Here is a 12,761-nt window from a genome sequence, read left to right as displayed (position 1 = left end):
AAAAGCCAAGCCGAGTCATGTGTGACTCCAACTAAATGCAGAGAAACTTTACACCATCAGCGGTGTGGCGAAGAGCCTCCTGCCGGCATAGTTTGGAGGCTTATGTGTGCAGCCGGGAGGAGAACGACACCGGCTAGTATTCCAGAGGAGATCATATGAATTCATACAGAGACGGCCAAGAACAAGAACAGACTTTGATAACGGGATACGTTTCCACTGGAACCCGTCACTCTGCTCGTTTTAACTGGAGGCAGGAACTGGTGAGGCCAGCCGGCCAAGAACATCACACCACCATAAACATGAGCCATGTGACCGCTGTGTAGTGATGCCCAGAAACATGTAAATAACGTTCCTGCTCGTCATGACCTATATATAATGTGTGTGTGACAGAGTTTTCTGTGGATAGTTGGGGTCAGCTGGTTCAAAATTATGGTGCAGTACATCGAGTCATGTGATGGACAGCAGGTGCTGACATTCTGCCGTTATTATTATGTCCTACTGATACATGCACAATACCATGTAGAGGTTCCTCCTTACCATATGCATGAATACCATAGTAATGTTTTAATTCAACCCCTTCTTTTTTAAGGTGGGATGACTGTAAAGGAAGCAATTTCACAAGCTGGAAATTATTGTGCATTTTCTCCAGTCGAAAATCCACATTTATCCTCTTTTTTAGATAAATGTCCGAATGTTTGTGATTGAGTTATACTCTGACCGCATGTTTTTTGTTTTTTTTTATAATTCCAGCTGGCTATTTCACCGCTCTTCATACAAGGATAGGTAGAAATAATTTAAAATTGTGCATTGACTGGTAAATGCTAATGAACTCAATTAATAAGAGAGTTTTGAGGCAACGCTGAAAACTCAAAGTGTTTTACACTAAACCCATATACATTCAGCTATATTGGCAAAATCACATATTGTAATTCAGTGATATTCATGGAGGCAGCTTGGACTGAAGTACCACATCGACATTTGATGGGGAGAAAACTGGAATCACACCGACAACCTCTCTGCTCCAGGAGAACTCCTCCTCACGTTGAGCTTCAGTCGATTGGTTGTGATCGTTTTTGTTCTCAACGTGTTTGGATGTGTGTTTGTGGTCATTATCATCATCCGACAGTTTAAAAAACAAGCTGCTAATTTAAGAAGAAAAGTCCCTCATCATAATGGTGGGTGTTTGTCAAAGTAGTTTCTTAATAAAAGCCTATTTTCAACATGGGTTATGATATTTCTAGAAAGCCCTGAACATTGTCAAAATTCTGACTTGGAGGTTTGTACATTAAAAGCAAACCTTAAAAGGAAAAGCATGAATGGAGTTTTGGAAAAAAAAAACTACATTTTTGTCTCCTTTGACTGTGGTTGTGTTTGTTGATCCGTGTGGCTGGTGCTAATTTTCAGGAGTCCTTGTTGGAGCGGGAGCTCATCGCCGTCGAACCGGCCTCATTGTGGACTGTGACACTGATTTTTCAGTCGCTTCCAGTTGTTGGAAGGGATCTTGTAACTAACTCCATTTCTTCTGAGGGAAACAGACTGGGTCAAATTTTGAATGTTGGACACAGTTAAATTTTCCAACAGGTCAAAGATCTGAAACACATCGCGGCTGGTTTTTGGAGAGGATTTGTTACAGCCCCTCCTTGTGGTTAAGTTGGGAATTTTCCTTTGCTGTGCATCTCCTGATTATGCTGTGAAACAGCTGGTGAGGCCCTCAGGTGTTTAAAGTCTGACTAATATCTGTTCTTTCTTCTTGTTTCTTAGGGTATATAAGGTGACACTTACAACACTTACCATGTCCGCTTATATGTACGTCACTGATTTTACCCATTTTCACAGCTTACGTTAGAAACTTTGATTTTTAAATGTAACTTGAGTGAAATATTTTCAACATTTTAAAACTTTTGCACATGATATTTCTTCTTTTTTGTTGAGTTTCTGAGTCGGGTCACAACAGACTGACTGACTAGAGTCTGGGAGGCCCTGCCTGGCCTCCTGGCGGCTACACGGCTTACGGCCACATTCTATTCAGTGAGTTGATTTTTCTTTAAATACATTCTAGAAATGTACATTTAAAGAAAATAAATAAATACTTTTTTTCCCCTAAAGATAATACATTTTTAATGATGATTAAAAATAGGGTTTTCATCATTCCTTCTAAAATGAGAGGAAATCATCCACAGTTGGGCTATACTTATTGAAAATTAAATTAATTGCACTGAATTGTATTTAGGAATATCAGTGAAAAGGGCCTGAATACAATGCATATCTCACATTTAAAATTTTAAGTTGCAGAGACCATGCATTATTATTTATCTTCCACTCCATATGCACTTATTTGATTTGTCACACAAAAATCCAATAGAAAGTTCATTGAAGTTTGTGGATTTACTGTTACGAAACACAAAGACTTTCCTGGGACCTGGATACTTTGCTGTAAATTGAGACATAGTCGTTTGTGGTGCACAGAAAAAAGATTTTTTTAATATACATTTATTTTTGCATCCCTAATACATAGTAAACACCAAAATAACATTTGCTCTTGCTTTGCAGGAGGAAGCCGGACACAACCAGAAGGACGTAAATTTCTGCAGAGCGAAGCAGAAATGAAAGGTTTAGTTTTAATAAAAGCATATTTTCATCATGGGTTATGAAGTTTCATAACAGCATTGAATATTATCAAAATTCTGACGTGGAGGTTAGCAAATTAAAGTCTGGGTATCTTTCAAAGCCTCCGTGTCACTGGGTGGTAAACGATGACTAAAGTATTAAATTACACTTGGCAAGGGATTATTACAGCCTTACACAACAGCGTTATAAAAATAAAACTAATGGTCTGTTAGCCATGACTATTGTCTCTATGAGTTTCTGTGCCGTCCTGGAACAGATTCAGAGACAACTCTGTGACTCCATCAGCACTTTCACTAAGGTCAAACATCCAGCTGTCCCCCCGAAGTGGAACTAATCAACGCTTTGCATTCACAGAGATGGACGCGATCCAAGACTGGGACAGAACTCTGTGGGCGTGGCTCCACCGTTGGTGACCAGCCACCAGCAGAGTTACACAAACGGCTCTGTGCAACTGCAGCTTCGGAGCTGCTGAAGTTCCTTGTTACAGCTGAAGAGGTAATTGATGGGAGGTGACATCATCCAGCCTGCATGAACAGAAAATTAAAAGATTTCAATAAGTAGCAACATGCAAGAAGGAGATGTCAACTTGGGTATTTTGCTGACCATGTGCTGAATAACACCTGATTTGTTTATGGCACTTTTTCTTTTTTTTTTAACCAAAACTTCTTGAGAGGGGAGGATTTGAAAACCTGCTTCCCCACAAATTAAATATACAGCATTCATTTTTACTTTTTGTAACTGAAAACAAATTTTTGGGGGGAGAGGGAAGGTCCACGAAACATCCCACTCTGTCAAGCATCATTTTGCAAATATGTTTGCTAAGTTTTTGCAGAATTTCACATAGCTGTCATTTTACATGTTTCTTTTAGTATCAGTTTGCCTGTAAACAAGTCTGACAGCAATGACATTCAATTACATTAGGCATACAGTATATTAAAGTTTTGGCTCATACCATTCATACTTTTTCTTATTAAACGTGTTTCTCATGAGGTGACAAGCAAAGAGTCACCCTATGGAAAGCTGACTGAAAAATTGTTAATACATATTACCCTGGCTAACAACTACACCCCCAACTTTACATGTTTATTAACACAACAATATTAATAGCATTTAAATTCAGTTTAATATCAAAACCTTCTTTAGATGAGAAAAGAGGGTTTGGATTCCTCTGTATGGAAACAGAGATCTCTGCCGGTTTCACCAACTCAGATTTAAGACTATTTAAAACCACTGTGAATGAAATTAAAGACGTCTAACAGAAATGTACAAAAGAAAATCACATTTTTATTTCATTCTTTCGCACAAAATGCACATTGCATCATACGAATTGGTAGCAGAAGTGAGCCAGTGGCAACAATGAAGGTCGACTGGCGATAAATTTGCCATTATCAATGATACACACAAAAAAAGCTAGTTAGTGTTTATTAGCAGCTAGTTAGCGGTAGCCTCGAACGCTAATGATGTTTCCGAGCTAGTCAAATTTTGCCCGACATAAAAGGCGCCGGAGAACAATGAACTACATTGAATATACAAGATTTAATAGTCAGGCAATAACAAAGTTTAAGACCTGTGATTAACTAAGGCCAGCTTTTACATTTTCCAATTAATTTCAGACAGTCTTTAATTTTAGATACATGAATTTAAGACTTCTTAAGGTTGCGTGGACACCCTGGAAAATATCTCACCAATATGAACTTGAAACACAGAGCAGCCAAAACTATATATATATATATGTATATATATATATATACATATATATATATATATTTATATATATATATATAAACAAGTCCACTTTTTTATGCATAAAAAAGTGGACTAATCAGTTGTCTGTGTGGCACATTCTTCTACAGCTCTACCACTCCTAATCTAAATGTATTAACATCATTCCAACGAGAGTTTGTTGATCACCCACAGATCTAGATAGAGTGCACTGCAGATGGTGGCTCCTTTCAGTTCCATTAAGCATATGCGCACCAAAGATATATTGCCCCCACAATCATCAAACCTACCCCTAATACTGTTCCAGTGCCTTTTTCAAGTGTTTTAAAGGAATTTATCTCATTTTTTTTCTCATTCTTAGTCTGCGTTTGGTCAGTTTCTTTTATTTCTTCCTCTTTCGTAAGTTCCCTCACCTCCTTTTGTACATCTTCCATCTGGTTCTCCATCTGTTGCAATCTGTGCACTGCCTCCATTGCTGTATTAATTCTTGATTTTAAATTGAAATTGGCATCTTCAAGTTGATTTTGAAATACTTCAATTTTGTTAGCTAAATATTTGTCAGCTGACAATCATGCTGTTGTCCAGCTGTTGCAATCTGGCCTCCGTTGCTGTACAAAGTCTTGATTTTATACTGATAGCTTTAAAATGGGCATCTTTTAGATGATTCTCCAGTACTTGAACTAAATTATTGTCAGCGGACATCCTTCTCGGTTCTTTCAAAATTAATCTTACATCATACATCTTTTCATTTAAGTCATCCAATTGTCTCTCTGTCTCCTTCGAGAGCTCAGAGTTTTGATTCATTTTTGTAACATGTGTGCCTTCGGTAAAGGTCTTGTGCGAAAATCTGTTCCCCTGTGAAATTCTGTTCCCTTGTGAAATTCTGTTCCCCTGTGAAATTCTGTTCCCCTGTGAAAATCTGTTCCCTTGTGAAAATCTGTTCCCCTGTGAAATTCTGTTCCCCTGTGAAAATATGTTCCCCTGTGAAATTGTGTTCCCCTGTGAAAATCTGTTCCCCCTGTGAAAATCTGTTCCCCCTGTGAAATTCTGTTCCCCTGTGAAATTCTGTTCCCCTGTGAAAATCTGTTCCCTTGTGAAAATCTGTTCCCCTGTGAAATTCTGTTCCCCTGTGAAAATATGTTCCCCTGTGAAATTGTGTTCCCCTGTGAAAATCTGTTCCCCCTGTGAAATTCTGTTCCCCTGTGAAATTCTGTTCCCCTGTGAAATTCTGTTCCCCTGTGAAAATCTGTTCCCTTGTGAAAATCTGTTCCCCTGTGAAATTCTGTTCCCCTGTGAAAATATGTTCCCCTGTGAAATTGTGTTCCCCTGTGAAAATCTGTTCCCCCTGTGAAAATCTGTTCCCCTGTGAAAATATGTTCCCCTGTGAAATTGTGTTCCCCTGTGAAAATCTGTTCCCCCTGTGAAAATCTGTTCCCCCTGTGAAAATCTGTTCCCGCTGTGTCGGGAGCGCGCATTGCAGCCAGAGAGGCGGATCAGTCAGCTTCACTCGGCTGGATCAGACGGATCTGACCATTTCCACGGCGCTTCTGATCGATTTCTCGGTAAAAACAACTCATATAACCATGTCAAGGTTGTAACATTCAGTTTAATCGACAGCTGTTGTTTACAAAATTGTAACGTAATTTTATAAACGAGGTCTTATTACGCTGTTTTGTGTTATTTTAAACGCCAAGAGAATCGGTCTTTCTCCAGCTTTTGTCACTTAAGCCTGACAGACATAAAGGTCAGTCACCAAACACGGTTTTCCTACCTAAAACATTTATGCCTTCGGTACCGGGATTGAAAAACATCTTGGAACGCTTTAGCATTGGGTAGCCATGTTAGCTGGTCCTACGCACAGCAGTCGGCTCTCTGATTGGACCACAAAACATAAGTCCCTCCTCCGTCTACGCTCTGATTGGACCGCACTTGAAGATAACCTCCCATCCATCCCCCTTTGTTTTTTTTAAAGTGGGATTCCCCGACAACGTGCTGCAGTCACTTCAAAATATTTTGGAAGTTCACAGGATAATTGGAGGCTTTCCCCTAAAAAGTACATTGTGAGTCAACATCTCTGCGCGGTGGTCGCACCACGGTAGATCCTGCTGTGTGAGGTAGAGTTAAATGCGGTAAACTCGTTGTTCTTTTTAGCGCAACTTCCTATTTGGCAGTTGGGAAGTTTTGTAGCAGTTTTAGCTAGCTGTCGGAAAAGTCGTCTAGCAAACGTAGCTAGCCGCTTATGCTAACACGAATACTAAAATGTAAAGATAAATGTAAAAGGACTTTGTGCTGAATGTTTTGTACGGTTGCTCTTTCCATGGCTACATTGTGTTTTAGCCTATAGATTTTTTTTTTCTTCGTGTGTAAACTGTCGTTTTATCGACCACCTGTGCTAGTCTCATTCAAGGAAAGCTAACGTCTGTCTTATTAAAAAGGTATGCAACGGGTAATGTGTTTATGCTGCTGAGAGCTGTAGGGTTCATTAAAACCTGAATTGTGGGAATAAAAAACGCCAAAAAATCAAGACGCTAACTTGCGGTTTCGTTAGCTTTAGAGTTGCGGCTTTAAGGCCTACCTGTTTTGGACTCATTGTGAGGCGGACTGGCGAAGTGTTTCATTTTTACCAACACTTTTTCGAATAGTCTTTTTATTTTTCTTTACAAATCTGAAAAGTACTAGGTCTTCCTGCCACATGCCATCTCACTGTACAATAAAAGCTAAACCATTGTTCTGCACTAATCAGTCCAATTTCGCACAACTGCACTGTGGCACACTTGCTGTACATATATTTACATATACATTCTGTATCTGCATTTTTTTGAATCTTTGCAAGGACTGCTCTAAGCTGCTTTTTATATTGACAGCATGTTATATTTTATTCTTATCTTGTCTACATTGCTACTCAGTGGTGGTTGTTGTGTGTCTTGTCTCTATGCTGCTGTAACTGCGAAATAATTTCCCTGCTGGGATGAATAAAGTTATTCTATTCTATTCTTTTTTTAAAAGGTGCAATTGAAACAAATCAATAAAACTAACTTGGTGACTCTGGTTGAGTGCAGAGTTGCCTCAATGTTTCCCTGAAATGTTTTTATGTAGCACAAACGCATAGAAATATGTCAAAACTGATGACTTTGATTTAAAGTTTATTGAAATAATTATTTGTGTAGGTTAGAAAGTCATTTATTTCTCCGTTTCACATTAAAACCTTTGAAAAGCTGAGACCCTTTAGCTCAAAAATGGTCAATTTAATGTCTTAAACGCTGAAGGTGAATTCAAGGTATTTTTAAGTGTTCATATTTTTATGAGCACTTAAAATGCAATCACATAATTAATCCTTTTTTTAGTCTACATGTCTTCAGACAAAACTGGGTTTTGTTTATTAAAATTTCAGCTATAATTACAATGTTTCTGTTCATTAAAATGATGACATAAAATGTCATGTTTATGTTAACAGAAATGATAACTGCTTCTGTGTAAACCAGATTTTTATACAACGCTGTTCAAATATTTAACAATAATTATTTAATGTTGGATTTTTTTCTAACTTTTTTTTCTTTTTTAATGTGAATATTGTTTTTAGCATTACTGTGAAACTATAACAAAACTGGTAAAGCATAGACTTGTCATTTTTGATTGGAGCGCTGTACACCTCATTGTCACATGAAGTTTTTATTTCCTCCTTTGCCGTCACAGTGAAAGCGAGAATGGAGGAGGCGGATCTCACACTGCCTTTGAGTCAGGACACCTTCCATGACCTATGGAACAATGTGTAAATATCATTTTCACTCTACATGGCAATTTAAAAGTATGTTAACTTGATTACGATTGAACTAAGCTTTGTACGTTTGCTTTTTCAGGTTTTTGTCGACTGAGAATGAGTCTTTGCCCCCCCCAGAAGGATTGTTGGTAAGCATGCGAAGAAAGTAAAGATTAAACTTATCAAATTAAATGAAGAGGATATAGTTTGATTCAGCCTTTCTTTGTGGTAATTCTGTTTTTCATTTTGTTTTTTTGTTTTTTTAAAGAGTCAAAATATGGATTTTTGGGAGGATCCGGAAACTATGCAGGAAACTAAAAATGTGCCCACTGCACCAACTGTCCCAGCGATTTCTAATTATGCTGGGGAGCATGGGTTCAATCTCGAATTTCATGACTCGGGCACAGCTAAAAGTGTCACCTCCACAGTAAGTTGCTCATTATTTCTTTTCCACATTTTAATCTGTTGAAATCTTAGCTGTACAAACCCACCATAACGTATAAAACCTATAAATATGAAACCTTTTTTTTCTAAATTTGTGATAAGAGATGACTTTAGCTGAAAAACTATATGTTTTGGGACATTTTTCTCTGCAACCAAACATGATGAGGAGCAGAAAGGAGCCTCAAATCTGAGACAAAGGAGCTTTCTATAGCACCACATTTCTGTATATTGCTCTTTCCCTCCACAAAACCTCTTCAAAGCTCAAACTACTTCATTTTAATTTAGTAAATGAAAGTTCACCTGTCAGGAAAAAGCTTTAATTTAAAACATTCTTATCTAGTGCCACAAACCATTTAAAACTTTGTAAATTAACAGTGTAGAAAAATTCTTACCTTGATTCCGCATCAAAAATCCATTCTTTCGAATCTCTTGCGGTGGCATTCAGGCGGTGTCTCGTTCATTGTGGCGATTCGTTAAAGTTTAAGGGTCGGAGGCCGACACTGCCCTGAACCAACCAATGGCATTTATATTTCCTCACTGACTGATCGCCTCTGGCTCACGGTTGGTCGGTTCAGCTGAAGTTAGGGTGGTCTGGAGCGAAACTCCCGCCCCCCTGCGACCGGTACTCTGCTGTGTGAGAGGAGCAGCTCGGCTGCCATGCACAGGTCTGACATGACGGGACATGTTCCTGCAGAGGCGTCCCTCAGAACAGAAAGGGTTCAAAGTAAATGACGAAGAAGTTTGATTTATCTCAGCTTTTGGTGAGAGAGATGGAACGATTCTCCAATTCTTTGGAACCAAGGATTAGTAAACAGTTTGGGTAGAATTTGCTAAGATTGTAAAGTTTTTGGTGAGCAGAATCCACATTGGTAAGCAGCACCACTTATGGGAATGCCTGTGTCTGTCTCGCTAGTACTCAGTTAAACTTGGGAAGCTGTTCTGCCAGCTGGCAAAAACGACTCCAATTGGAGTTTTGGTTAAGGAGGAGCCTCCGCAGGGTGCCGTCATTAGAGCAACTGCAGTATACAAGAAGACTGAACATGTGGGAGAAGTCGTTAAGAGGTGCCCACACCACCAAAGTGAAGACTGTAAGGAGCTTTTTTTCCTTTAAAGAGTTGTATTTGTTTGTTTGTGATGTACAGGTGGAAATATTCAGCTTTTTATCTGCAATCTTCTTCTCAGTGTCTGACAACAAGAGTCACCTGATCAGAGTGGAGGGCAGCCAGCTGGCGCAATACTTTGAGGACCCAAACACCAGGAGGCACAGCGTGACCGTGCCCTACGAACGCCCACAGGTATCCCAGAGAGAATCGCTCTACACTTTGTGCATTACGTTAATGGGAGATTTTATTGAATGTGTGAAAGAATTGTAATCTAAAAGTCATGATCAGATGTCTAATCTGAAAAAATGGATTCTAGTTATTTACAATTCTGGAAGTTAATTTTACTCTGGATTTACTAAATCTGATTTGTCCAGGGCCTCAGAAAAAGAACCAGCATAAATTATATAGAAAGTTTTAAGCTTTTTATTTAACAGGCAGGATTTTTATTTTTAAGTTTAGAAGTATAAATATCAGAGCTTTATAAGCAAAATCAGATTCAGTTAAATCGGCTCTCTAAACATGAATGCATGTGGGAATATTTGACTACATGAGACAACTTTGATCCATGCAAGTAATGGAAAGTTATGATGCTACAATTAGTCATTTAGTAAATCGGTGCTTCTCAAAATATACTGTTGTCTATCTGACGACTCCAGGAAGTTTTTCATGCGTACGGTTTTCTTGTTTCAGCTGGGATCCGAGATGACCACAATCCTTCTGAGCTTTATGTGCAACAGCTCCTGCATGGGAGGCATGAACCGGAGGCCCATCCTCACCATCCTGACCCTGGAGACCACAGAGTGAGTCGCCGTCTTTGTAAGATGTTAGTTGTAGTGGTTTGGGTCTTATGTTATTAAAGCTGATAAATGGAGTCCACCATCATGTTAAGGTTTATTTGAATATATTTGAAAGACATTTCTCATTTCTCTTTTAGCTTTTGATGTGTTTTTTTTTTTTTAAACCTTTTTCCTTTTGGTGTTGTTTAACTTTAGGGGGGAGGTGTTGGGCAGGCGGTGCTTCGAGGTCCGTGTCTGTGCCTGTCCAGGCAGGGACCGCAAGACAGAGGAAGGAAACCTGGAAAAAAGTGGGACTAAGCAGACGAAGAAAAGAAGTATGCTTTTAAATTGTTTTATATGTATGTATAGTAGACTAAAGTTTTATTCTGTCTGTCACTTATCATGAACATTCTTCATTTTAGAGAGCGCTCCTGCTCCAGATACCTCCACCGCAAAAAAGTCCAAGTCTGCCTCTAGTGGAGAGGATGAGGACAAGGAGATTTACACTCTCTCTGTAAGGCCTGTTTCTGCAACTGGATGACATCACAATATTAGGATGAATGAAGTAACTTTTTTACATTCTAACTTTGTTGCAGATCCGGGGCCGTAATCGTTATCTGTGGTTCAAGAGCCTCAACGACGGTCTGGAACTGATGGATAAAACGGGGTAAGGAAAGTCCCGTAGGCTACACACTGAAACGATCTTTGGACTTTGGTTACATCAGTTACGATGCAGCTCACGAGGTTTTTCCTTCAGGCCAGGATTTCAGTCGCAGTTGAGGAAAGAGGCGAAACAAGCACCACACACAGGCGTTTAACATAAATGGACAAATTAAAGTTAATTTTTGTTTAAAAATGACACAAACTGAGTTACTCAGAAAGTGTGAATATTGCAGTTCAACTTTCCCCTCACCTTTCCATTCATTTGCCTTGAATGTCTAGAATATTATGAAAAATGCTGGAAAAATTGATACATTTGGGTTGGGAAGTTTAGAAATGGAAACCTGTACAAAAGCGGACACAAAAACTAGAGGCTGATGTGCTGAAATGTGTCGGATCACAGCAGGAATAACCTGAAAACTGTAGATCAGATGCCCAGTCCTGAAGCTCTAAACTACCCTGCAGGTTTTAGATGCCTCTCTTTCTCCACCATTTGAATCAGTTGAATGACTCGTTAGAGGGGATACGCCGAGAGTTGAGAGGACTGGAGTTGGGCACCCTTGATCTAGATAACTTTATTGCAGGAAAAACCACAAGGACACATGAAGATGAGAACAAGATATGTTTATCAGTGTTCAATGAAATTTTCTTTCTTTTCCCTTTAGGCCCAAGATAAAACAGGAGATTCCTGCGCCCTCCAGTGGGAAGAGGCTGCTGAAGGGGGGAAGCGACAGCGACTAGTTTACCGTCTTTCATTTGTCCTTTGATTTATATTTTTATATACTCAATTATTCATTTTCATTTGTAATGGCATTATGTTTTCATTTAAATGTAGTAATTTGCCCCTTTTTTTTCTATATTTTTGCTAATGATTTGTCATCACGTAAAATAATTGCTTAGCTAGGTTTAATTATGTTGAGTTAAGTATTGGCCAGTTTCGAGCCAAATAAAGCTCTCCGCTTCATGGAGTTAAGAGGATGTTTTTTTTTGTTTTTTTTTTACTTACCAAGCTGTATTTTCTTATTTCCTTAGTTAAAGATTAGATGATCTCAGTGGCTTATCATTGGTGGTTTATCTTTTGGGAACATTTATTTTTTTCTTTTTTAAGTAGTGTTGGTAGAAGAGGGGCTGGCTGGATCACCCCCAACATTTGAGCCTTTTTATACAAAGCTGAATTAACTTTACCAAAACGCTGTGGCCCTGTTTTGAAAACTAACTTGACACTGAATAACCGACTCTGTTTTCCTGTCCGCTACTGTATTCAAAATATGGATTCAGTCGCATCCTTGCAGCAGTAAAGTTGATTATTGTTTCCTCCATTAAACCTGTTGAACCACTTTAAGGCACTTTGACTTCATGTGACCAATCGCTGACTAAATGACCACTTTTAACATAACACTGCCAGAGAATATTAAGAGGCCTTTCTGTAACTTTGTAGCTTAGCAAAAGGTTTTGGTTTCCTTTATATTCTTGAATTTTCTTGTATTTTGTACTGACTTTCTGTTTTATACTCGAGCTCTGAGCTGAAATAAACACATTCCGTCTCAATGGCTTCTTGTGTTCTGTCAACGCAAATATTTGAATGATTTGTATGTTTGGAATACGAATGCAAAGCAGCTGCGTCTAATGATGATTTTAGGTGAATAGAGCCTTGTGGTGAACGTCATATGT

The 12,761-nt window shown here is 38.8% G+C and overlaps 1 protein-coding gene and 1 long non-coding RNA gene across 5 annotated transcripts; one reads left to right on the top strand and one right to left on the bottom strand.

Annotated features, from left to right (window-relative positions):
- Nucleotides 1-2,578: 2,578 nt before the first annotated feature.
- Nucleotides 2,579-9,458, bottom strand: LOC114157825 (uncharacterized). Of its 2 annotated transcripts, none has more exons than XR_003598279.1 (2): nt 8,944-9,458; nt 2,579-3,152 (listed from the first exon to the last, which is right to left on the bottom strand). It is a non-coding gene; the product is annotated as an uncharacterized LOC114157825 (long non-coding RNA). The 2 variants fall into 2 exon arrangements; XR_003598280.1 differs by lacking the exon at nt 8,944-9,458 and adding an exon at nt 6,122-6,316.
- Nucleotides 5,876-12,638, top strand: tp53 (tumor protein p53). 3 transcript variants are annotated; one of them, XM_028038989.1, is made up of 11 exons: nt 5,876-5,912; nt 8,044-8,119; nt 8,208-8,256; nt 8,376-8,534; nt 9,465-9,639; nt 9,734-9,846; nt 10,345-10,454; nt 10,647-10,765; nt 10,853-10,944; nt 11,027-11,097; nt 11,756-12,638. In XM_028038989.1, the coding sequence occupies exons 2-11, from the start codon at nt 8,055-8,057 to the stop codon at nt 11,829-11,831; spliced, it is 1,029 nt and encodes a 342-aa protein (XP_027894790.1). In that variant the 5' UTR covers nt 5,876-5,912; nt 8,044-8,054; the 3' UTR covers nt 11,832-12,638. The 3 variants fall into 3 exon arrangements, with proteins under 3 accessions (XP_027894790.1, XP_027894789.1, XP_027894788.1); XM_028038988.1 differs by lacking the exon at nt 5,876-5,912 and adding an exon at nt 6,317-6,410; XM_028038987.1 differs by lacking the exon at nt 5,876-5,912 and adding an exon at nt 6,323-6,464.
- The last annotated feature ends 123 nt before the right edge of the window (nt 12,639-12,761 follow it).

The sequence above is a fragment of the Xiphophorus couchianus genome, chromosome 14 (assembly GCF_001444195.1).
Source record: "Xiphophorus couchianus chromosome 14, X_couchianus-1.0, whole genome shotgun sequence".
Classification (NCBI taxonomy): domain Eukaryota; kingdom Metazoa; phylum Chordata; class Actinopteri; order Cyprinodontiformes; family Poeciliidae; genus Xiphophorus; species Xiphophorus couchianus.
This window is presented reverse-complemented; position numbering and strand designations above follow the sequence as displayed.

Excerpts from the sequence above, each read along its gene's own strand:
- tp53 (XM_028038989.1), top strand. The coding sequence starts at position 8,055 with ATGGAGGAGGCGGATCTCACACTGCCTTTGAGTCAGGACACCTTCCAT. Across the intron at positions 9,640-9,733 it reads ACACCACCAAAGTGAAGACT|TGTCTGACAACAAGAGTCAC; the intron begins GTAAGGAGCTTT and ends TCTTCTTCTCAG. Across the intron at positions 9,847-10,344 it reads TGCCCTACGAACGCCCACAG|CTGGGATCCGAGATGACCAC; the intron begins GTATCCCAGAGA and ends TTCTTGTTTCAG.